The sequence below is a fragment of the Bos taurus genome, chromosome 20, assembly GCF_002263795.3.
Source record: "Bos taurus isolate L1 Dominette 01449 registration number 42190680 breed Hereford chromosome 20, ARS-UCD2.0, whole genome shotgun sequence".
In the NCBI taxonomy this organism is placed as follows: domain Eukaryota; kingdom Metazoa; phylum Chordata; class Mammalia; order Artiodactyla; family Bovidae; genus Bos; species Bos taurus.
The window spans coordinates 62,993,824-63,019,376 of NC_037347.1; the positions used below are offsets into that span (position 1 = coordinate 62,993,824).

A 25,553-nucleotide genomic window follows, 5' to 3' on the forward strand; every position below is an offset into this window, starting at 1 on the left:
GGCGCAGTGCAGGCCGCCCGAGACCTATTTCTCACTTGAGACTAGTTTAACGCCAGACAGTACCTTCTGGAAGCAACGGCCTTCGGAAACTTCTATCATCCAGGAAGCTGTGGGGGGGGGGTGGAAGTTTGAAGACACGGACGGGAACTTTAAAATCCAAAAGCCAGGAATAGATGTAAATTATACATTCATTAAAGCTTTAATATTGACTGTTTCTTGATAGTGTTCCCCAACGAGGAGCTCATTTACTTAGAACATTATTTTCTCCCTCGTTCCTCTCCCGGCTCTGGGAAGGTGGTAGAGTCCACTTCCGGTTTTCTAACTGCCGGAAATCTCGCGATGGATGGAGGAGGAGGTGAGGCCCGCCGGGGGCGGCGGGCTCTTTTGGGGCGCGGGGGCGGCGTCGGTCCCGGCGTGGGACTCGCGGTTAGTCTCCAAAGCAGCCCGTCCGAGTTGGACGCGGCGGGGCGGGGATCCGCGGGGCCGGTTTCCGGGCTCGCGGCCTGGCGTTCGGTGCTCAGTGCTCGCGCCTGCGGTGCGTGCTTGTGTTTGGCCCTGGTTTCTGACCGCCCGGAGCTGTTCTCTAGCGCCTTACGGCGAATAACTCAGTTTGGCACGATATTCCGAGATGTGGGCCCTGGAGTCCCGCTGTCCCGGTTGGGGAATCACAGCTCCGCTTCTTTTTCTAGCTGCGTCTTTGGGGAAGTGACCTGTCTGCAGCAATGGCAGTAATAACACTGCTGCTGCTAAGTCACTTCAGTCGTGTCATCCGACTCTGTGCGACCCCATAGACAGTAGCTCACCAGGCTCCCCCGTCCCTGGGATTCTCCAGGCAAGAACACTGGAGTGGGCTGCCATCTCCTCCAGTGCATGAAAGTGAAAAGTGAAAGTGAGGTCGCTTAGTCGTGCGACCCCATGGACTGCAGCTTTCCAGGCTCCTCCGTCCATGGGATTTTCCAGGCAAGAGTACTGGAGTGGACTGGAGTGGGGTGCCATTGCCTTCTCGGAGTAATAGCGTCTGTCTTTACGGGTTCAGGGAGAACCGTGCCTGACCTTTGGCAAGCTGTGTTTAATTTTGCACTGATACTTCGGTAACTAGCCCAGAGTTACGCAGCTCCTAAGAAGAAAATGGACCTGGCCTTGCACTGAATTTCCACCCCCTGAAGCCCGGAGTTGTGCTGCTTCTGAAAGTTTTTTTCTGGCAACCCTAGCGAAGTCCCAGGTCCTCTGAATCCCTCCAGCTGCTTTTTTCTAACGAGCGCTGATTACGACCTAATCATTTGTAGGCTTAAATTGATTTGTTGTGGGTTTCCAGCCTCAGCTGGTAAAGAATTCGCCTGCAATGCGGGAGGCCTGGGTTCGATCCCTGGGTTGGGAGGATCTCTTGGAGAAGGCAAAGGCTACTTACTCCAGTATTCTGGCCTGGAGAATTCCATGGACTCTATAGACCATGGGGTCGCAAAGAGTCAGACATATGTATGTCCCCTCCCTCTTGAACTTCACACCCCGCCCCATCCCATCCCACCCTTGTAGGTTGTCTTAAGTACCGAGTATCGTATCGTATCGAGTATCGAGTTGAGCTCCCAGTATTATACAGCAGGAAAGTCTGCTTTCTTTAGAGACAAAGATTTGTGTTTGCTTAGGGCTAGAGGGGGCGGGGAGGATGAGGGTAATGGCTGAAGCATAAGGGTTCATCCTATGGAAGTAATGAAGAAGTTCTAAATTTGACTGGTGATGGATTTAAGGAATTGGCTCTTGTGACTGTGGAGGCCCATGCTTACTGAGTGCTCAGTCGCTCAGTCATCTCCAACTCTTTGTGACCCCATGGACTGTAGCCCACCAGGCTCCTTTGTCCATGGGATGCTCCAGGCAAGAGTACTGGAGTGGGTTGCCATTTCCTTCTTCAGGGGATCTTCCCAATCCAGGAATCGAAGCCCGGTCTCCTGCACTGCAGGCAGATTCTTTACCAACTGAGCTACTAGGAAAGCCCCAGCAACTCATCTCGTGCTACACAACTCTTAAGTTCTGAGACTCCAGAGCTATGTGAGATCTTTCTGATCACTGTCCTCTACAGTTGAAACACCTGCAGAAGGACTTTTTCATACGAGGCAAGGCAGATGTGCCTGCCTTTAAAAAAAGAAAAAAAGCAAATCTTCCGTTGGCATGTTAAGTTCCTCCGCGCAATGCTGAAAAGTATGAATGGGAATGTACTTAAAACTCCTGCTTTCTATCAAACACCATCATTTTTCTGAACTTTGACCTCCATCACTGGCAGCACGAGTAGACTTCTGTTACTGTTTCTGAGTTGGTCTTCTGCCATGACACCAGTTGTAAAACTCACTTTAGGGGACCTCAGCCTTCAATAACAAAGCCACGCTGAACGGGAGATGCTGAGGTGGGTCAGCCGTGGGCTTCCGGTGTGTCCTGTGTCCACGTTTGGGCCTCACTTCAGTTGTGACACATTACCACATCTCATGGGCTTCTCTGGGTGGCTCGGGTAAAGAGCCCGCCTGCCAATGCAGGAGATGCGGGTTCGATCCCTGTGTCGGGAAGATCCCCTGGAGGAGGAAATGGCACCTACTCCAGTATTCTTGCCTGGAAAATTCCATGGATCGAGGAGCCTGGTGGACTGCAGTCCGTGGGGTCGCAAAGAGTTAGATATGGCTCGGTGAGCGTGCACACACTGGGATGGTAAGCAGAAGTCCATCTCTTAATCCCAGCACCTGTGAGGACGCTGCCTGAGCCACTGGGCGGATGTGGTTGAGTGAAGGACTTCAAGATGGGAGGCTTATCCTGGCCTGTCTGGGTGGCCCAGTGTACTCCCAAGGAAAGGATTCCTTTTTTAAGAAGGAGAGGGGAGCAGGGGTGTCAGAGGAGGTGTCTTGTGGAGCCGGTGGCTGGACTGGCCTGGGGCCACTGGCCGAGGAGTGCGGGCAGCCTGTCCTACCCCAGGGCTTCCAGAAGGGACAGGTATGCCCACCCTGTTTCAGAATCTGACCTCCAGAACTGTGCTTTTAATAAGTGTGTATCGTTTTTAACTGGCCTAGTTTATGGTAATTTCTTACCACAGCAGTAGGAGACTAAACACAGTGACCTTTTGAACAGAAACGTCTTCAAATGATGAGACTATTCTGTGCCCCTTCCTCTTACTCCGTTTGTCTGCAGATTCCTGTGGTTTTGGTTTTAGCGCCTCAGCTAGATCGAGAGCTGGTTCAGGGCAGGGTGGTCTCGTTCCCGTGGGGTTCAGTGCTGCGCGCTGTTGTGCATGCTCTTCCTGTATCCCCTTGTCTCATCCTCACAATGATCCCGTGATCCCCACTTTACAGATGAGGAGACTGAGGTTCCGAGAGGTGAAGGGTCACCGCTGTTAGTAAGGAGTGGAGCCAGGGTCCGACCTCGGTAGGCTCTGCATCTGTGCCCTTACCCTCTGTGCTCTGCCCATCATTAATCCATTTCAGAATTAATTTCAAATAAATTTCATCGTAAAAAATGTGAGATCCTATTACGAATCCATTCTGAAGCATAAAACTCAGGAGGATGTTTAAGGTACCATTTATTCCCTCGGTAATCAGTGATTGGAGTTTGTTTTATTCTGTACTGTGATAGCACTGAAATGAGTATATATTTGTCCTTTACGATCTGCCTTAAATATCTGCTTATTACCATGACTAAGATTTTTAGTAAAATTTTGTCTCCTCTGTTAACTTCAGAATTGAATTTGTACCACTGGATTTTTGATGCCTGACCAATTTTGATGTAGAATACTTTCTTCCTATTTGAAATAGGATAATGATTAGACATTTTTATGCTTATTATGGAGTTTTGTTCTGAACCACAAAAGTACAGAGTACATGGTTAATATTTGTATTAATGGATTGTTGTTTAGTTGCTAAGTCGTGTCCAAGTCTTTGTGACCCCAAGAACTGCAGAACAGCGGACTCCCCTGTCCGTCATTATCTCCTGGAGTTTGTTCAAGCTCATGTCCATTGAGTCGGTGATGCCATGGGTACTGATTCATACTGGATACTGATTCATAAATAGATTTGAACACATTATTTTCTGGGGATGACTCCTAGGGGGAAAAATCAGTATGTTGGAAAGAAAAGATTTCAGTCTTCCATTAGTATTGAATAATTTTCTGTTAAACACTCTAGTTGATAGACTCTAGAACTCATTGTGGAATTCTACATTTGTAATTCTAATTGTATTGAGCAAAATTAGCCTTTAAAAAGCACGAGTTTATTTGTTGGATTTCTGATTTTGATGTTTCATAAATCTTTTCCTGCTCTCAACCCAGGGACACACCTAGCAACACTTGAAGAAGGAAGGCCATCAGAATGTGTTCCACCTGCAAGTCTTGAAGCCAACAGTTTGAAGAAAAGCAGTTGGGGGGTCTTATTTACTGGCATTGTTGGGGGGACGCTGGTGGCTGTGTATGCTGTGGCCACACCATTTGTAACACCAGCCCTCCGAAGAATTTGTTTGCCATTTGTACCCGCCACTACGAAACAGATCGAAAACGTTGTGAAAATGTTGGAATGCAGGAGAGGACCCCTGGTGGACATCGGTAGTGGTGACGGACGTATTGTGAGTTACTCGAAGACGTTTTAAGGTTTACGTTTTTTGGGGTTTTATGTTTTAAAATTTCTGTTTCACATTTCTTATGAGGCTTATGCAAAGCCTTGTTAAATTGATAGCCTAATAAAGTGTTCATTTAATTTTGTGTTTTCTTGGCTGAACTACTAAGTCCTTCAGCAGGACTTTGGAATTTATTTTTCTCAGATTAATTGTTCTTAAAGGGGAAAGTGCTCTGGATGTCTGGTAAAAAGCAACAATTGATTGATGATTATGAAATTGTTCATGAAAAAACTTAGGCCAACAGAAACATGTTAAGTCATGTAGTTTGACTATTTTACATTTTTTTCCAAGGGTGACTCCTAGGGAAAAAAAAAAATCAGTATTTTGGGGAAAAAAAATTTCAGTCTTCCATTAGTATTGAATAATTTTCTGTAAAACCCTTTAGTTCGTATTGAATTAATTCTGCTTCTTGTGGGTTCAATCCCTGGGTTGGGAAGATCCCTTGGAGGAGGAAAGGGTGACCCACTCCAGTATTCTTGCCTGGAAAATCCCATGGACAGAGGAGCCTGGCAGGCCAGCGTCCATGGGTTTGCAAAAAGTTGGACATGATGTAGGGACTCAACAACAGTAACAACATAAGTAGGGAGTTTTCATGTCTTTTTCTGATCTTGAGCACAGCCTCTCCCCGCAGGTGATCGCAGCTGCAAAGGAAGGGTTCACAGCTGTGGGTTATGAGTTGAACCCCTGGCTCGTCTGGTACTCCAGGTACCGCGCTCGGCGGGAAGGGGTGCAGGCATCTGCCAGATTTTACATCTCAGACTTGTGGAAGGTACGTATGGCTGAGGACATGCTAGAGCACTCCACCCCCAAACTTTATGATTTTTGATTAGTATGACTGAAAACTGAATTAAAATAGAGAGTTGAAGTGTATATTTCGGCATTATGAAATGTGAACAGCTTTTAAATTGATAGATTTTACAAATCAGCCCTATGTTAGAGTAGAAACTTAAGGTTTATAACTTTACAGGTCATGTGACTTCTAAGGCTTTATTTACTCAATTTAAAATGTTCTCATTTCTCTTTATTATGCAGTGATAAAGATTTTTTTATCTCATTTGTAAGTCTTGTACATTGTCATATAGGCATTAACTTGTTAATGTCATTCTTGGTAAATAGTTTTGTGTGTGTGAGTGTATTTATATGCGCATATGAATATGTGTGTCTGAGTGTGTTTGAGACTGTGCGTCTGAGTTTGTATGTGTGTTTATGTGTGTGTGTATATGTGAGTGTGTGCACGCTAATGTGAGTGTGTGTGGGTACATGTGTGTATGTGTATATATACCTAGGGAGAGACAGAAGTAGTGCAGGAGAAAGGAAAGGACCCGCCAACCGTGCTGTGATGCTCCTTTGCGTCTTCAAAAAGTATAAGATATTTCCAAGTTTACTTGTTTTCTAAAAAGTGCCTGGTAATTTTGCTTTAGGAATGCTCCATAAAATGCTTTTTCTTAAATAAGAATTTTCCTTTGTAATAGTGTCATCAGTAGCTTATAAAAATTCACTTGAGTTTTGTTTGCATTGTTTTTTATTCCATATATACGTAAATGATCTCTCTATAGAGTAAATAAAACTTTTATTGGGTAATAAGAATTTTGACTGGCGAAGCACTTTTCCCCCCAGTTTTCCAACTAAAGACCATTTTATTGCCATTTTTACTTAAGTGTTTTAGAGAAGAGGAGGGGGACCAGAATTCTAAGGATGACTCCATAGGAGAAACAGGTGGTTCTGAAAAACCTCGAATTCTTGCTAAGCTTGTTTTGTGTAGAGCAGAGTAGAAAGTGGGCCGGGGTGCAGATGGCCCAGTCTACCAGGGTGACCACCGGTGGTCACTGGTGAGTCCCTGCTTTTCTGACCATCAATCTGGGTGGCCCTGTGTGGAGTGGCTGTGAGGATGAGCTGGGATAGCTTCTGTGGAAACTTCTGGAAAACTGTAACAGATGCGCTAACACGGGTGAAAGTATTAATACGGGAAATCTTAAAAAGGGCCACTGTTTGTGACAACCCACTATTTTTTTGAACTTTCTATTTTGTATTGGGGTATATATGCTGGAAAAGACTGAAGGCCAGAAGACAAGGGGGCAACACAGGATGAGATGGTTGGTTGGCATCACCAACCCCATGGACATGAGTTTGAGCAAACTCTGGGAGGTAGTGAAGGACAGGCATGCTGCAGTCCACGGGGTCACAAAGAGTCAGACAGCTTAGCGACTGAATAACAACCATGGCCGACGATTAACAATGTTGTGATAGTTTCAGGTGGACAGCAGAGGGACTCAGTCATACATAGACATGTGTCCATTTCCCTCCAGACTCCCCTCCCATCCAGGCTGCCACGTAACATTGAGCAGAAGTCCTTGTGCAGCACAGTAGGTCCTTGTTGGATATCCACTTTAAATATAGCACTAGGTACACGTCCATCCCAAACTCCCTAACTGTCCCTCCCCGGTGGCAACCAGAAGTTCGTTTTCTAAGTCTGTGAGTCTCTTTCTGGAAAACCAACTATTTTTTGAAATGGGAAATTGCTATTCATTCCGAAATAAAGCTTAAGCTGATGTTTGACTTTCCAGAATTAATCTATGAATTGTTTTCTCCCTTCTCTTCAGGTCACTTTTTCGCAGTACTCAAATGTTGTTATCTTTGGTGTGCCCCAGATGGTGAGTATGCCCTTCCTGCCACCCAAGTGTCTTTTTCTAGGTTAGGAGGGGGCTTCTGGCCTGCTCCCCCGTGTGCAGAATGACAGATCATTGGTTTAACAAAGTACTTGAGGGCCTTGATAGTTTAATCATAAAAGATTCAGTCTTGTCGTTTAAAAGTTCTGCTTTAGATGAAGGTCTCAGTGATCTACCTAAGCCCTAACAATTTGAGTCTGAAAACTGCTTTATGAGCTCCTGGTGTCTAATGTGGGTTTTCACAGTTGCTCACTTATTATATCCAGCTGAAATCACTTGGGAAAGTTAACGCGAGGGGCCTTCCCTGATGGCTCAGTGGTAAAGAATGTGTGTGCAATGCAGGTTCAATCCCTGGGTCGGGAAGATCCCCTAGAGAAGAGAACGACTACCCGCTCCATTATTTTTGTTCGGGGAATTCCGTGGACAGAGGAGTGTGGCAATTTATTGTCCATGGAGTCACAAAGAGTTGGACACAACTGAAGCGACTTAGCATGCACACACAAGCCTTGAGTAGTTTCTGTTGACCTCAGTTGGCTGATTTGTATTGAATTCTGACTCTGTACTTTGGAAAGTAAAAATGCTGCAGCACTGGACTGCAAATGGTCCACAATTTAGCCTTTGGAAAGATGACCAGAATGCGAGGCTTTCGTTGTAATTGTTGGTTTACTGACTGTAGAAAGAAATCCTCCTCCACTTTTCAAGCTCTATAATTGTAGGCATAGTAATCCTGGCAGATTTCGGTTGTTTGCCAAAATGCCACTAAGTAAGTGATAACGGTTTTTATTTTTTAAAAAATGGACTTTTTTTGTTGTTATGCTTTCTTATTCATATCTTAATTTTTCCTTAAGATATCTCATGCTGGAGAAATTTTTTTCTATTCGAGTTTTCCATAAAATGCATTTTTCTCTCGTTTTTAAAAAAAGTATTTAGAAGTGCTTTTGTTAAATACTCTTGAAAGTGATAGGATTCTGTATGTTCATAATTCTCAGCAAGCCTAACATGAAGATGAAACCTGGTTGTCTATACTTTTGTTATAAAAATGAAAAGAAGTAGAAAGGCATGATCTTTGATCATTAAAAAAAACACCTAAAAACGTATTTGGTATCAGAATTGCTATGGAATCTGATGGGTTTTTTTCCTACTTATTGTGAAGTTTGAGCATTCTTTTGGGATAATTGGCATTTTGAGGCAAAGAACCTTAATTTAAAATCCATGCTTTATACAAATAGAAAGCTGACATATGTTTTGCGCTGTCTTGAGAGGCCCTGAGGTGCTGTCCCAGCAGGGGGCAGCACTGGCCTTCTCCTGGCTCCAGCTCCTTGGGCTTCTCACCACATTTGAAGTGTAGTCAGTTTTGGGAACTGTTCATCCAAGGGAAGAGTGTTATTTTGATAAATACTTTTGTGATTATGAGCCATTCTTCTGTACACAGAGAAACCTTAAATAAGGCACTTGCAGCATTTCACCATTCTCAGGAAGAAGGAAGCAGCTGAAATGCACAAAGTGCCCACGTCTCCTGGCACGAGAGGGATTCAGCCAACTTGGAGTTCTCCACGCAGGGGGACGGAGCAGGGTGCTGAGGCTCAGATGGCCTCGGTGGGTCTGAGAGGCTCGGTTTCCCTGGTGGAGGTCCCTGTTTTCCGCCCTCCCCAGGCCTTGCCTGCATGGAAACAGTGAGAGGAGGGAGGGGGCTGCCAGGGGCTGCCAGGTCAGCCCTTGGGGTCCTTAGGTTCCTGGGAAATTCTTTTAGGCTGTCTGGGCTCATTATGCCATCTCCTGTTAGAACGTATTTTACTTCTCCACTCACTAGCCGGTGTCCCGGTAGGGGCTTGGTGGCTGGACAGAGCCAGCATGGCAGGGTTTCCTGTGGCCACTGGGGCGCATGTGGGCCATGAGAAGCCGGAGGCGGCATTGGGAGTGTCAGAGGGCGAGACCCTGGTGTTACGTGGCCTCCCTCTCCTGCTGGACTGGTCATCCCTCACAGCTCTGCGTTTCTGGTGCCGGACTGGGAGTCCCTTACAGCCTTGCATTTCCGGTGCCAGACTGGTGGTTCTTCACAGTTTAGCGCAGCAGCACTCGGCTTACAGTGGCCTGAGCCTGCATCATGCGTGTGCGTCCAGAGTAGCAGGAGTGAGAGTGCCAGTGGACCTGGTAGACCAGTGCCTGGATGGGAGATCGCTTCTCGGCCTTTTGGCTAAGATCAAGTGTAGTATCTGTCCTTAGCAGTTTAATATCTGGGGCTTCCCTCATAGCTCAATCGGTAAAGAATCCGCCTGCAATGCAGGAGACCCTGGTTCAATTCCTGGCTCAGGAAGATGTGCTGGAGAAGGGATAGGCTATCCGCTCCAGTATTCTTGGGCTTCCCTTGTGGCTTAGTTGGTAAAAACTGCCTGCAATGTGGGAGACTGGGTTCGATCCCTGGATTGGGAAGATCCCCTGGAGAAGGAAACAGCTACCCACTCCAGTATTCTGGCCTGGAGAATTCAGTGGACTGTGCAGTCCATGGGGTCACAAAGAGTCAGACAGGACTGAAAGACTTTCACGTTCACCGTGAACTTAGCTGCCAGGAGGGTGGGACAGATCGGTCGCGTCCTTGTTGCAAACCCTCCGGTGACTTCATTGTGCTTTAAACCAGTGATGATAAGGCCCAGCCTTCCATCTGGCCTTGGTACCTGGCTGCCCCCAGCTCTCTGCGCACTGGCCCTGCCCTCCTCTTGGCTCCTGGACCACACTGTGTGGGGCCATATCCTCCCCAAGACTCCAGTGCCCCCAACTCTGGGCCTGGTTAGCAAACGTCTGCTGACCACTCAGGTCAGATGTCTCTTCCTCCAAGAAGCCATCCTTGGTTGCCCTGTGTGATGAGCCCCGACACCACGATTTCTAAAGCTTGTTCCCTTCCCTGTGGACATGTGACTGCACTTCTCCTCATGTGATGGCTTTGGTGGCATTGGCTGTGTGCACTGCACTGTGAGCTCAGGAACAGGGCAGACCTGTTGAGCTCTGCCAGACTCCCAGCTCCTGGCTCAGAGTGATCACCTAGGAAACATTTGTTAAACGAATGGATGAATATGGTGTAAACATGCGCGTTAAGTACACTCTGCCCGTGGGCTATTAAGTTTCATAACTTCAAAGGATGACTCATTTAATTTTAGTTACGGATTCTGTTATGAATCCATGAGTGAAAATAGTGTCATAGTGTTCTGATAAAGAAACAGGATTCATGACCATGAATCCTGCATTCAGTCATTCATTAAACAAGTGTTTACTCAGGGTCCACTAAGCATCAGACCCTGTTCAAGTACTTCAGTGAATAAAGAGAAAAAAGGAAACATCCCTGCCCCAAGGTATTTGCGTGCTAGTTGGGAGAGCAGGTATTCAGTGAGACGGCAGCGAGGACTGTGTGGTACAGTAAGGGGGTCAGTGCCGTGGGCTCACCAAAGCGGGAGAGGGAGACTGTCTTCGAAGATGGGACATTGGAAGTGAGGGGCAGCCGTGCGGCCATGTCTGGAAGAGTGCTCCAGGTCGAGGAACAGCCACTGCGAAAGGAAAGGTGCTGAGGGGTATGTGCCTGTGGGTCCAGAAGCAGCGAGGGGGTGGTCGTGGTGGGAGGGGGTGAGCAGGGGTGGCGGGGGAGAGTTATGGGGTCCAGGTGGGACAGACAGGGCCTGCCGTGGGGAGCAGAGAGTGGGGGAGATGCTGGGAGACGGGTCTGAGCTCTTGCGGGCATCCAGGCCATCAGTGGGGGAAGCCAGTGCCAGGGTGGAGAAGCTGGTGACAGGTGGTGAGACTCTGGAAGCTCGATGAGTACAGGAACAACAGGGTGAGCTGGCAGATCCAGTGGGGGGCCCCCCCCAGTGCCTGACCTGAGCTGCTGGAGTCTGCTGAGCTGGGAAGCTGCAGGCAGACTGGGTAGGGGTAGGGTGGGGGGATCAGGAATTCCTCATGACACACACAGTCTGGGACACGTGTGGGGTGACACGTGTAGGCATGTCAGGCGGGCAGTGCCCGGAGGTCTGGGCTCAAGGTAGGGGGCTTGTGGGGCATCGGCGCCCAGGAGCTGAAGCCGTAGGGGGCTGAGATCACCCAGGGAGGGGCCGAAGCCTTGCTGGACCTGAGCCCTGGCCTCAAACACATGCGCGGCCCCCAGCAAAGGACACAGAGGAGTTGGGGCGGAGAAAAGGGAGGTGGAGTGACCCAGTGGCTCAGAGCTACGGACGGACCTGGCTGTTGTCTTGTGCCTTTAGCTGGTTTCAGCTTATGTTTCAAGTTTTGAAGAGGTAATTAAAATAGGATGAGTTCATGTCACTTTGAAACGTATAATTGTATGAATTACTTTGAGTTTGATTAGGCAGAGATGACACATCACGGCTTCTCTTTGTGTAAGATATCAAGACCCAGGTTTGTTGCATATTTATGTGTAATTTAGTCCGTTAATTTCTTATGATTGAAATAGAGCCTTTCATTCATAGGTTTATCTTGACTTAGCATATGACAGTCATTTGGAAATAAAAGGTCTGTAAAAGAGAAAAGAATAGTAATCTGAATAATTTACAGTTGTCCTTTTTATGAACAAAATTAGCATAAGAAACCCCTGACATTTTGGAAGAACACATATTGTCTTATTCTTTGCTTATTTAATTTTTCCCTCAAGGAACAAAATTTTTGCTTTTTTTTTTTTTTTTTGTAAAAGAGTTATCTTTTTGGAGAAGGAAATGGCAACCCACTCCAGTATTCTTGCCTGGAGAATCCCATGGACGGAGGAGCCTGGTGGGCTACAGTCCGCGGGTCGTAAAGAGTCAGACACGACTGAGCGACTTCACTTGTCTACTGACTATATAATATCCAGCTGAAGACTAGCAGAGGGGTACTCTTTCTGTCCGCTTCTGATACCTATGTCAAAAGCTTTCTCTATCTCCTTTATACTTTAATAAAACTTTATTATACACACACACAAAAAATAAAGAGTAATCTTTTACTAGCTGTTATAAGAATAAAAATATTCCATCCTTAGTGGAATTTATTCATTGTTACCTCAGTATTGATTCTAATAAAGAATCAGAAGTTTGGCTCACTCCAGCCACAGGTCATGTAGAGGAGTTTTTTTCCAAACTGCTTTTTAAAGACACAGGTGAGGAATCAAACTGTCATAGAAAATTTGTTCATCTTAATTTAACAGATTACTTTAATTAATGTTTGTCTGTGCCGGGCCTCCACTGCTGTGCTTGGGCTTTCTCTAGTTGCGGTGAGCGGGGCTGCTCTCTAGTTGGAGCGCACAGGCTTCTCATTGCACTGACTTCCCCTGTTGTGAGCACAGGCTCTAGGTGCGCAAGCTTCAGCTGTTACAGCTCACAGGCGCAGTAGTTGTGGTGCATGGGCTTAGTTGCTCTGTGGCCTGTGGAATCTTCCTGGACCAGGGATCAAAACCCGTGTCCCCTGGATGGGCAGGCAGAGTCCTATCTGGCATGTACAGTCTGGGACACATGTGGGTTGACACATGTAGGCATGTCAAGTGGGCAATGGCTGATGCCCGGAGGTGTGGGCTCAAGGTAGGGGGCTTGTTGAGGCATCCGCGCCCAGGAGCTGAAGCCAAGGGGGGACTGAGATCATCCGGGAAGGGGCCAAAGCCTTGCTGGACCTGAGCCACCACGGAAGTCCTGCTTGATTACTTTTAAAGAGAGTAGCTTTTGCACAGGTCTTGGTTTCTAAACATCACTTCTCAGAGGAACCAGGAACGTTTGAGAAGTGGCTGATCCCGGGCCTGGGAAGGGAAGATGTGAAAGCCTGGAACATTTAGTCGAGTGTGAATGTGAGGAAGTGCTCAGAAGGTTTGGTTGGGGCACATGCACAGGAGAGAAGCCAGCTTGAGGGGCTCCGGATGACAAACCGGACAACTTGAGCGTTAGAAGAAATGAGGACGACAGCGGATCGTAACCCGTTGATGAATCCAGGAGTTCATGCTTGCAGTGATGGAGACAGGGGAACGCTCTTCCTTGAGATTCTGACTATTGATCTGAAAGAAAGGATGGGTCTGGCAAGTTGCTGCTTTCAACCTGGGTATGAAATTGACTCAGGCAGAGTCATCAAGATGGAGCACTCAGTGGGGGCCAGTTAGACGAGTAACGACATTTACATCTTTTCAAGGTGTCTGCCCACAGTATCTTGTTCATTTTGAAGGAGGAATAGTAACCACAGTGTGGAGACGCTGAGATGCCTCCTTAGCCGAGTGGTGTGTTACCCTCAAAGCAGAAGGACCCCACGGGGTCAGGACTGTCGAGTGTGTGAAGTTCACAACCCCTGTGCTGGGTCGTTGCCACGGACGCACATGCCGCTCATCACAAGCAGGCACCAGGGGGACTCGCCCGTGTGCTGCTTTTTTGAGTTAAAATTTTATTTGGGGGCAAAATGAGGACTGTAGCCTGGGAGACAGCCCCTCAGATAGCTCTGAGAAACTGCTCCAAAGAGGCAGAGGGATAGGGTAGTATTTATGTGATTTTGGTGAAGGAGGAATACTTACAGTCAAGCACATAGGCTTTTTTGCAGAAGGTTTCTGCTGGTCACAAGAGACAGTCATCACCACGAAGGATTTTTGTGCTTTTTTAGATATGAGGAGGTGCAAGAATTGGGCTCATGAAATCAGCTCCTGAAGACACCTGTCTCTGAAGGCATTTCCTGTCAGTTTTTCCCAAGCACAGAATGCCTTTCTGCTGTCCACCCTGAACTCCTTTCAGGGGATGTTGGTGGTCAGCAGCTGCAGCAGCATGTGATTTAACCCTTGTAGAGGTAGATGGCAAATGCCAGTTTGCAGTCAACAGGGCCTACTCATGGTCATAAATTCGACTGTCCTTTGGGCAGCATTTCGTGACCATTTCATCTGACGACGCTAGGAAGGCTCGTTCCAAGGGCCAGCGAAGATTTTGCAGACAGATCACTCAGTGTGCTCTTACTGGACTAGGTCTATCAGCAGTAACCAGAGGGCTCTGGACCAGCTGTCTTACTCGATCTTTCATGGTCCGGGCAAAACTCCCTCTTGTATCTTCCCGTTACACCATTACAATCATTGACCATATACAGGAGTATATATTTGATCAACTGCTTCAAGTCGACTGGCCTGTGTTCTTAAAGGAGGTTATTGTCATGACAGACGAAGAAAGGCGAGAGATTGTTCCAGATTCAAGGAAACCAAGGAACCATTACAACTCTGTGCACTGCGCGACCCTGGACTAGGGGAGAGTGTGGAGGACATTCCTAGGGCATTTGATCGGGTGCTGTTGGGATGATTGTTGTTGGGATACAGTGTTAAGTTTCCTGAATTTGATAACTGTGCTGAGGCTCTTTCTCAGAAAACACTGAAGTACCAGGGAGTAAAGGGGCATGTTGTGGGCAGCGTGTTCTCAGATGGTTTAGAAAAAGTGTTCTGAGAGAGGGGGGCGTAGAGCAAGTCAGATAAAGCAGCTGTGACAAACTGGAAACTGGTGAGCCCGGGTGCAGGAGTACAGCAGTGTTCTTGCTCTATTCTTGTACCCTTTCTGTAGATGTGAAATTATTTGAAAATAAAGAATAGAGAAAAATATATTTAAGAGGTGAAGCTGGTAATATATTTTTAGGACCTGAAGATAAAATTTTAAGCAGCTGTTAATTTGCTAATATAATCACAGTGTCAGTACTTGCAGTAAACAGTAAAACTCCTCACAAATAGATTACTTATAAAGTTATGTATAAGTGATACGTAACAGAATTTTACTTTTCATAAGTTATGTTGACTATAAAGAAATTAATTATTGGGGTATTATGGATATCTTTTTAAAAGAATTGTGGAATGTTTGATCATATTTCAATTTGGTAGAATGTGTATTTTTTTTCATGGTCTAATTCCATGTTTCTTTAGTTAGGAAAGTGGAAATCTGTGATACACATTTGCTAAAAATGACAGATTTTATATTTGATGATAGAAAATAGTTTTAAAACGGTGGTTCACGTGACTTCTGTATTTTGGTGGCTTGTCGCCCAGGAGTGCTCTGTTTTACAGTCAATAATCTGGCGCAGATATTTTCAGGGAGACAGTACAGAAGGACACTGAAGGGCCCTTCCTGTGACCCCCCTTCCTGTGTCCCCCCTTCCTGTGACCCCCCTTCTGTGACCCCCCCTTCCTGTGATCCCCACTCCCTGAAATGATGGCTGTCATTCTCCACAGATGGCGCAGCTGGAGAAGAAGCTCGAGCTCGAGCTTCAGGACGACGCGCGGGTCATTGCTTGCCGGTTCCCCTTCCCGCACTGGACCCCGGCACAGGTCACGGGGGAGGGGATAGACACCGTGTGGGCCTACGACGCGCGCTCTTTCAGGGGAGGAGATGGGAGGCCCTGAAGATCTGTGCACTTCTTGTCGGTTGTTCCCGTACAGGCTCTACCCAGAGTTTTCTGAGGTGTTGGAGTCTTTGATCTTCTAGAGACTTTAAGGCTGTGTCTTCAGCAGAGATTGTATTTTTCACCGCTGTGGAATGAGAAATGACAATTACTTTCCCTGACTTTTGGAGAAAATAAGCAGAAGTTGAGGCCAGCAGGTAGATGAAAAGCCCCCTTTCACGGTGTATGCTAACAACGGTGCTACTTGGATGTGAGAAGATTCGAGTAGGCTCTGCTCACGTTGATGGCTGGGAAAGACACTAGCAGCTCTGCACATTGTCAAGGATGTGATTTGACGCCACAGATGACAAGAAGTAATTTTTAAAGAGGGAATGTATTGTAAATGCAACTTGCTGTTTCCTGTAACTGTATTCATACTTTAGATTTATCACTCTTTTTTTCCCTTTCTTTCTGTGCTTGAGGACAAGATTAGTTTTCTAAAGGTTTAGAGAAGTGTTATATTTTATAACACTTTTTTTGGAATAACTTGTTGCAAGGCTGTTGGGTTACTGTATTTTGGCAATCTAAGATATATATGTGTGTGTAAATCTGTGTACATACATACACATTTTAACATTTTTGAATTGTGACATACCTTCCAATTGATGGTGTTTTGTAACCTAATTGGCAGTGTGGCGCTTCATGGCACAGTTGTATGTCAGCCACTGTTGGCAGAGTCTCAGATTTGATGAACTATGGTATTCAGAGAAGATACATGCTGTGGTGGAATAGTTGGTATGATTTGATAGTGAAATAAACCATCCTGAACTTTGCGAAGGCAGACCTGGCTTCAGAGCCCCAATTCAGCAGCAGCAGGGCCTTGTCCAAGTGGCTGGGCCTTGCTTTCCTGAGCATCACTGTCGTTTGGATAGTGGTATGCTGAACAGGGGGCTGGAGACCGATCTGTAGAACTCTCAGCATGGAGTCTGAGGCCTGTAAGTGGTGTTTATTATTTCAGACACTAAAGAAAAGCTTGTTCACAGAAGCTGCAGATTATTTCTGCTGGTCACCTCTTTATTTTATGAAAGCAGCCATTTATTTAATATTTCTCATTTGTGAGAAGAGATTTAACTGATTTAGATTAAAGACACGTCAAGGAAAACCTTTGAATATTAGTAGATAAACCTCACATATCTGAAAAATGAATATTGACTGTTGGCTCGCACAATCCCCGTGTATCACAGAAAGGAGTTAAACTCCCAGTAATATTACACCTGAAACCCGAACACCAAACCATCTTAAGAGAGGTTTGATCAAATGAGATGGTTAGCATTTTTAACTAAACTGATAAAAATACTATCAGTTTGATAATCTTCACTTTCATGAGCAGCAAGTGGGGAATCATTCATTCAACAAATGCTTATTGACTGTCTACTGTGTAATAAACTTCTCTGATTCAATGGTGAGTGACGTGCAAATCCCCAGATCTTACGGGGTTTATGTTCTAGAAGAGAGACAAACAGGTGAGTGAATGTTACCATGTATGAATTTTCTGGAAGACATAAGCGGTGTGATGGTGTAACAAGAAGCGAGTGTGTCTGGGGTGAGAGGGTGGGATATTGTGGACATTCGTCAGAGCGTATGGCAGAGTATGCAGAACGTACGGCAGGAGTCTCCTTAAGTCTCGACAGAAGAGCGGACAGACCAGAAGCACATCCCTTGGTTGTGTAGTGTGTCTTGTCCCCCACTGGGGCTGTAGCGTGTTGTTGTTGAGTTGCTGAGTCCTGTCTGACTCTTGTGATCCTATGAACTGTAGCCCTCCAGGCGCCTTTGTCCTTGGGATTTCCCAGGCAGGAGTACTGGAGTGGATTGCCATTTCCCCCTCCAGGGGATCTTCCTGACCCAGGGATCAAACCGTGTCTCCTGAATTGGCAGACAGATTCTTCACCACTGAGCCACCAGGGAAGCCCTCAGGCTACCTTCTTAAGTGATAAACCCATGTTGTTCTTAAGCTGCTTTCACGTGGGTGCTGTGATATTTGCAACCTCAGCAGTCTGATGGAGACAGGAGGGGTGAGGGGGGAAGCCTGCTGGCGAGGTTGGAAGGCGTGTCTGGAGTTCCTAGAGGGATGGCGAGCCCCCAGGAACTCCCACCCACTCCTAGAGTGGCGTTTAGGAATGGTACCAAGTCACGGGGTCTATGACCTTGGGCCCGGCCTTCACAGCCGACATCCCAGGAGAGCATCTTGTTCTTGGGGACATGGGAAGCAGAATCTCCTCTGTATCCTTGACCCTGGGGAGTTCTGTTGGAGGAGAGATGATTTCTCAGGCTTGGAAAGGACTTGGGGAAAGGAAGGGAAGAACTCACCTTGGACTGCCCTTCTTAGCACGTAGAGGAGCTATTATGGGCTGCATGTTTGTTTCCTGTGTTGAAATCCTAACCTCCCCAAGTGTGTTGGCATCAGGAAGAGGGACCTTGGCTTTAGGTTATGAGGGTGGATTTGTGCCCTGATGAAAGAGACCCCAGAGTGCTCTCTCGCCCGGTCCACCACAGAAGGTCACAGTGGGAAGAGGGCCGCCACCAGACCCCACATCAGCCAGCACCTTGATCCTGGACTCCCCAGCCTCTGGGACAGTGAGAAGTAGGCGCTTGGTGTTTCAGCCCCTTTCTGTGGTATCCGTCAGAGTGGCCCGATCTGATTGAGACCAGCCAGCGCTGAGAAGAGCCACACCAGCCCTTCCCAGACCTGTCTGGGCTCCAGCCAACATTTTCTTAGCCCCAGCGAGGAAGGGAAGTGGGAGGGAGCCTGGCTTCAAGAGGACTCTCCTGGGAACCCGCGGGAAGGGCGGGAAACCAGCCCACTGCCCTGATGAGTGGGGCCGAGTAAGCTCCCGGTCGGTTGGATGCTGTGGGTGGACGCTCTTAGTGAAGGCGGCCTCCCTGGGAGGGGTCTTCTCTCTGGATCTCCCCTCCTGACACTCACTGCGGGGAAGCTTTGAACACAGTTTGTCCCTCGACTAATGTGGGTGATAGAACTGGAAATAGAAAAAGGAACAGAAGAAACTGCTCTGAGAAGCAGAGTGAATTCTGGGTGGTAAAGGGTCTTGAGAACACACCCAAAGAGGCACAGTCATAGAGGTGGGGATGCGGGCTTCCCCGGTGGCTCAGTGATAAAGAATCCGCCTGCCAATGCAGGAGACACGCGTTCGACCCGTGGTCTGGGAAGATCCCACATGCCAAGGGGCAGCTGAGTCTGTATGTCACAGCTCTGGAGTCCACGTGCCAAGACTATGAGCCTGCGTGCCTGGGGCCTGTGAGCCACAGGAGAAACTACCTCTATGAGAAAGCTGCACACAGCAACAAGGGAGTAACCCCTGCTGGCCATAGCTTAGAGAAAGCCCACACACAGCAACGAAGACCCAGTGCAGCCAAAAAATAAGTAGATTTATATTAAAAAATATGAGGCTGTGGTATTTACCTTGGGTGAGAGATGGTTCAGAGGAAAGATCCTTCAAAGTTCGTAGGGTTGCCAAGCAGCAGCAGAAAGCAAAGTGACAACACGGTCGTGCGGTTTCCATGCACTGGGAGAGTCCTGGTCTCGTCTTCAGGGAGGCGGCATTGTACTTATTTTTCCTTTTTAGCCAAGGGTGGGTGGGTGTGTGTGTGTGTGGGTGGGTGTGTGTGTGTGTGTGTGTGTTCATTAACTTAGTTACAAACTGCTCCGGTTGTATGTATGTTTATGTGGGTATATGTGTGTGTGAGATCATTAACTTGCTCAGTTACAAACTGCTCTGGTGTGTGTGTATGTATGTGTGCGTATGTGTGTGTGTGTGTGTGTATGTGTGTGTGTGAGTTTTCATTAACTTGTTGTTACAACCCACTCCAGTGTGTGCGTGCGTGCGTGCGTGTGTGTGTGAGATCATTAACTTGCTCAGTTACAAACTGCTCTGGTGTGTGTATATGTATATGTGTGTGATCATTAAGTTGCTCAGTTACAACCCCCCCCAGTGTGTGTGTGTGCGTGCGTGTGTGTGAGATCATTAACTTGCTCAGTTACAAACTGCTCTGGTGTGTGTATATGTATATGTGTGTGATCATTAAGTTGCTCAGTTACAACCCCCCCCCAGTGTGTGTGTGTGTGTGTGTGTGTGTGTGTGTGAGAGATCATTAACTTGCTCAGTTACAGCCCGCCTCGGGAGCTCAGGGTCTTACTACAGTTGGCTGCTTCTCTGCAGTTCGACCTGTTCTGTGGCTCCAAGGTGTGAACTGGGGTCATCGGGTGGGAGCCGGACAGATGTGAAGTTCACGCTCAGGATGAAGTCCTTTCAGGACCTGGTGAGTCGCTGGTCACTAGAGACGCTGGAGCTGAGGCAGGCTGGCCACTGGGTGGAGATGTTGCAGAAGAGATCCGTCCTCCAGCAGACTGAGTGCTGAGATGACTTGTGCTGATGACGAGTTCCCCAGTCCTGGCAGGGCCGCCTGCGTCCCGTCTGCCAATCTCTGGGGGTCTAGGAGGCGTCAGGCTTCAGCTGTGAAGGCGAGTCGCACAACTCCACAGAACTCAGCATCCCAAACACAACCACCTTGGGATGTGCTGACAAGGTAGTTGAAGTGTTGGGGTGCAGGCGAGTAAAGAGAAACGTACCAGGGCCTCCAGCTGGGAGACGTGCAGGAGCAGAGAAGGAGGTTGGAATCTACAACCCATCAAGGCCTCAGCTGGAGAGAATGTGGTCAGGTTCACTGGGCACTGATTAACCCGGGGGACTGTTTCTGAAGCCTCTGGTGGAAACAGGACACTAATGACACCTCACTCCCTTCTGACATCGCCTGACCTTGGGACCTTGTCCCAGGAGCAGCCTTCTGAAGACCAGGAACCACCCCCCGACCCTTCCCCAGCTTGTCTGACCAGGTTTGGCATCTGGAACAGCTGGCTGGTAGATAGGAGCTGAGCTGTAGAGTTTTGTGTTGAAAATTTTAATTGAGGAACAGGAGGATTGGGGACTGCCAAGTGGGAGCTCAGGTCAAGAGGTTGAGGTCAGAGGACCTTGGAGAGGTGTGAGAGACAAGAGACAGGTTTCTCTCTGGTCAAGGGCTCAGTGCAGGGGGCTGGCCATGGTCCTAGGGGGTGGGAGTTCCTACCAGATGCCTGCCCTCAACCACCGACCTCTGGTTGGCTGGAGGAGCTGTCACTGTCCCTGGGATGTCCAAGCTCCCTCTTCATTGGATTCAACTGAGTGTCGGTTCCTTGAAGAACTCCGTTTAGGAACAGGGTTATTTTGTGATGGTTGACAATACCACTTGTCATAGTGGGTATTAAACACAAGGAAATAATTTTCCCCCAATATGTTGCAAGTTGTGTTATTGTTGTCATTTAGCTGATACGTCATGTCCGATTCTTTTGCTACCCCGTGGACTGTAGCCCCCCAGGCTCCTCTGTCCATGGGATTTGCCAGGCAAGAATACTGGAGTGGGTTGCCATTTCCTTCTCCAGGGGATCTTCCTGACCCAGGGATTGAACCAACGTGTTCTGCTTTGGCAGGAGAGTTTTCTACCGCTGAGCCACCAGGGAATCCCACAAACTATATACTTGGATGGAAGAAGTGGATATTTGTATAAATGTAAGAAAATTTCCATCTAGGTAACACAATATAGTTCAGGTAGAAAACTTGAGTGGTCCAGGATCCCCTTGAGCAGGACTCCGTCTCCCTTTAGAGGGGAGTGTTCCTGTAAAAACACCAAGTTACGATTGTGTTGGAATCGTCCCACTTGTGACCCTGTGGACTGATGCAAATTGAATGTGAACGACGACAAAAAATACATTGGCTCTTCTAGGTGAGGGAGATTAGATGTCTTTTTCTAACTTAATATTATAGTGTGAACGTTATCCGAGAAGGATGGATAAAACAGTAGCTCGTCAATCACTGGCTTCAATTCAAGGATGCGAGGGAGGAATCAAGTGATTTTTCTTCTCTTTAATATTGTAGGATGAGCAATTGGGCAGCCAAATTATTTTTCCTACGAATGAATGCAAATGTCAAATGATTTTCCCAGAAACTCCATCTGTATCCCAAACTTGGTGGATGCATTTGCGTGATAAAATCTTGTAGGGTTTGCTATAAATACAGCTTTGTCGTGTTGTCCATGCAGAGCGTGACAGCTGAAGAAGGGACAGTGAGTCACAGTCTGCTGCTGCTAAGTCGCTTCAGTCGTGTCCGACTCTGTGCGACCCCATAGACGGCAGCCCACCAGGCTCCCCTATCCCTGGGACTCTCCAGGCAAGAGTACCAGAGTGGGGTGCCATTGCCTTCTCTGTGAGTCACAGGACATTAGGCGAAATGCCGATACCGAGTAGCTGGCAATCAGCAAAATCGTGAGGCGAGTGAGGCTGATGGTTCCCTGTCTTCCCTTTACCTCCCCCTGCGCCGACCTTGTCCCAGGCTCTAATCCTTTATCTTTTAAAAGAAAATAATATATTTAAAATTTTTATTTATTTTCAAGTGGACCAACTTTAAAGTCTTTATTTAATTTGGTACAATATTGCTTCTTTTTTACATTTTGGTTTTTTGGCTATGAGGTATGTGGGATCTTAGCTCGACGACCAGGGATCAAATCTGCACTCCCTGCATTGGAAGGCGAAGTCTTAACCCCCGAACCTCCAGGCAAATCTCTACCCCCACCCCTTTTTTTGCACATTTTTTCACACTTAAAATTTCTTTTTTTTAAAAAAATAATTGAAGTATAGTTGGTTTATAGTGTTTTAGTTTCAAGTGTACAGCAAACTGATTCAGTTGTACATATATATATTTTCAGATTCTTTTCCTCTATTTATAGGTGATTGCAAAATATTGAGTATAATTCCCTGTGCAACACAGTAGGTTCTTGTTGTTTATTTATTTTATATACAATACTGTGTATCTGTTAATCCCAAACTCCTAACTTATCCGTACCCCTCATCACTTAACCCCCCTTTTTTTTGCACCTCTGCTTTTAAGCATTATATTTGCTTGTATATATACAAACAAGATACTTATATTTTGTTAAGGAGAATGTTAATATAAATTTGAATTTTAGTAAGGCTGAAAGAGATGAATTTGTAATGGAGACGTGTCAGATTCCTTGCTTCTCTCTGCCCTTACCCCAGTCTTACCTAAACTACTCAGTTGGTGCAACTTGGAAACCAGAGCATCCATAGAAAGAATCACTGGTACCTGGGGAGATCCCTGGGCCGCCCAGACAGGCAGCTCTGTGGCGCTGGAGACTGCCCAGAGGAGAGTAATTTATACAAACAGCATGGGAACGCTGCTCTGGGGGAAGCGTAGAGCCACGATGAGCCCCAAAGGGCTTCTACTTGCTACCAGCCTGGGACAGCACAAGCCCCGGGTCATTGCAGACGCTGCTGTTACAGTTTCTTGAAATACAACAGAAAGGGCTTCACGTTGAGAGCCACGTCCCTTCCAGCCGAAGCTTCCAGTTCTACTCTCATCATTCAAAGCTACGCTCCCCTTGCAGGAAAATCCGATATGAACCAGCATGACTTCCAGGTGATCCTCTCCTCTCTGCACCAGTGGTCTGCCAGCTGACTGGTGTTAGAGCAACAGGTATTGCTGCAGTGCAGGCTGTTGTCAGGAGTAATGAACAGGAGGCGGAACAGCATGGTTTGCTTCTATTTATGTCATCATGGGGCATTCACACACTCACACGTGCCTTCTCGCTCCAACACACACACAGACACACATGCGTACCCTACCTGAAGTAATCTATGAATATATGAGAAACTGGTACTAGCTTTTGCGTCTCAGGAGGGTGGGTGGCGTTTGGAACTTGATGTACAAGGAAGACATCTTTCATTACATATTTTAAAATATATATACATTTTTGCATTTTTACCATACATAACTTTTTAATGAAGAGTTATTTTTTACAAGTTCACGCAAATGGATTAGCTCTGATTCACATACCAGACACCACTTTTTAGAGCACACTGGAGAGAGAACGGCTCAGCAGTGTGGGACCGAAGTGGGCCAGGCTGTTGCAAGACTCCTTTCTCCACAGGATTCTCCAGGCAAGAATACTGGAGTGGGTTGCCATTTGCTGCTCCAGGGGATCTTCCCAACCCAGGGATCAAACCTGTGGTCTCCTTCATCTCCTGCATTGGCAGGCATATTCTTTACCACTGAGCCAGCTGGGAAGCCACGCTGGTAAATAAGAGCAGAAAATCGGAGAACTGGACCTTCCAGGGCAAATCTACTGGCTGTCAGAGTCAAGCTTTTGTGAAGATGGAGAACTCAGTTTCAGTGGTTTGTGTTGGTTACATACTGTTTGTGGTTTTTTTTTTTTCATCTTCAGGTTTTTTCCTTCTTTCCCCCCTGTTATATGTCTTTACCATAAAATGAAAGTCAGAAACATACGATTTGTGAGATTTTAGGCCAGTGGTCCCCAAAATTAGAGATGGAGAAAGGAGGCGGGTGGGCGAGGCGGTGGACTTGGTGGGCCAGGAGGAGAGCGGGCAGCCTGGACAGAGCCTCCCTTTGCTGTACCAGCCCTCCCCTTCCTCCCTGCCCCCTCCTGGTCACTGTAGGTCACGTCCAGCCCCTCCTCTCCCCTCCATCCTCGCCGTCCTTTCCTGCCACCTCTGGGAGGTGGCCGCTAACTTCTAGAACAGGTCATGCCCAGCTGGCCTGGTCGCTTTCTCTTTTGTACCGTCTGAAAAAGGACATCCTGGGTAGATTAGCAAGTGTCACACACGAACAGTGCTGAATGGAACGTTTAGGTTATTGATTCTAAGTAACCATAACTCCTGTCTGAAGCCTTTCCTCTGTGTCTAGGGAGCCCCGAGGGGATGATCCCCGGGGCTGGAGGTTGGCTCCCAGCCCTTCAGGAAGCCCCGTTTACCGTGGACACCCCTGTTAGAAATGCCTTTCTTAAACCTGGCTGAAACCTGGTTCCCTGGCATGTCCCACACACTGGTCTAATTTTACACCCTGGGAACCACCCTGAACACTACTTTGTCCATGAGCTGGAGCTTCAAAGATTTGAAGGATTGTCTCCCGTCCTGGTTATCGTCTATTCTCATTGTTTTTGATAAAAATTAACCTGGGCTGGTTACCGCCCTCTGCAGAAGCTAGATTTGGTGTGATCTTTCTTAAGCGTGGCTGCTGGACCCAGACGTGGCCCCAGGCATGGCCAGATCAGCGCAGAAAACAGGCTCCTTCCTTATCTTCAAATTAGCTGAACACACGACACTCTCACTCATGTGGACTTTTTAGTTTTGCTCCTTAGTCATGATCTGTCCCCAGTTATACAAACCACATTCATGGAGTTAAAACATTTTTTTTAAATTTATTTTAATTAGAGGATACATTACTTCCTGACTCGGACCCCAGAGCTGGTGCTCTGTGACAACTTGGAGGGATGTTGTGGGGAGGGAGGTGGAAGGGGGGTTCAGGAGGGAGGGGACACATGTATATACCTATGGCTTTTGTGTTGATGTATGGATTTTTTTGGTGTGTGTTTGTGACCCAAGTGTGTTTTCATTTGTGAAGCCAATGAATAACCTTAGATACGTTCTGAAATCTTTTATTGAGCTCGATTTGCCCACCTGCCAGGGGATTTGAAGGGACTGCAGGATCTTCATCTCCATATCCGTCATCTGGTTGTCCCTGAACCACCGGCAGCTGTGCCAGCCATGCCATCAGTGTTTGCATCCACCCTGGGTGAAGGGAGCAGGCACAGCCTCCCAGTGAGGCAGAACCCTGAAACCTCCCCTCCGGAAACCGAGTCACTTCCACCTGGGCTCTGTCGCTGTGTCCCAGCTGGGAGGGCAGTCTGGGCATGTCTTCAGTGGTCGGTCCATATGTATTTGTTGAATAAATGGGTGAATGAAGGTGTCGGGGGAGGCTGGGCCCCCGC

At 47.3% G+C, this 25,553-nt stretch overlaps 1 protein-coding gene and 1 pseudogene across 3 annotated transcripts; both read left to right on the forward strand.

Moving 5' to 3' along the window:
- The first annotated feature begins 320 nt into the window (after positions 1–320).
- On the forward strand, positions 321–25,222 carry ATPSCKMT (ATP synthase c subunit lysine N-methyltransferase). 3 transcript variants are annotated; one of them, XM_024981532.2, is made up of 5 exons: positions 321–355; positions 4,298–4,587; positions 5,270–5,407; positions 7,239–7,289; positions 22,786–25,222. In XM_024981532.2, the coding sequence occupies exons 1-5, from the start codon at positions 340–342 to the stop codon at positions 22,834–22,836; spliced, it is 546 nt and encodes a 181-aa protein (XP_024837300.1). In that variant the 5' UTR covers positions 321–339; the 3' UTR covers positions 22,837–25,222. The 3 variants fall into 3 exon arrangements, with proteins under 3 accessions (XP_024837300.1, XP_024837298.1, XP_024837299.1); XM_024981530.2 differs by lacking the exon at positions 22,786–25,222 and adding an exon at positions 15,496–17,110; XM_024981531.2 differs by lacking the exon at positions 22,786–25,222 and adding an exon at positions 7,647–10,913.
- LOC112443044 (uncharacterized) lies at positions 9,479–9,578 on the forward strand (annotated as a pseudogene).
- Positions 25,223–25,553: the final 331 nt, after the last annotated feature.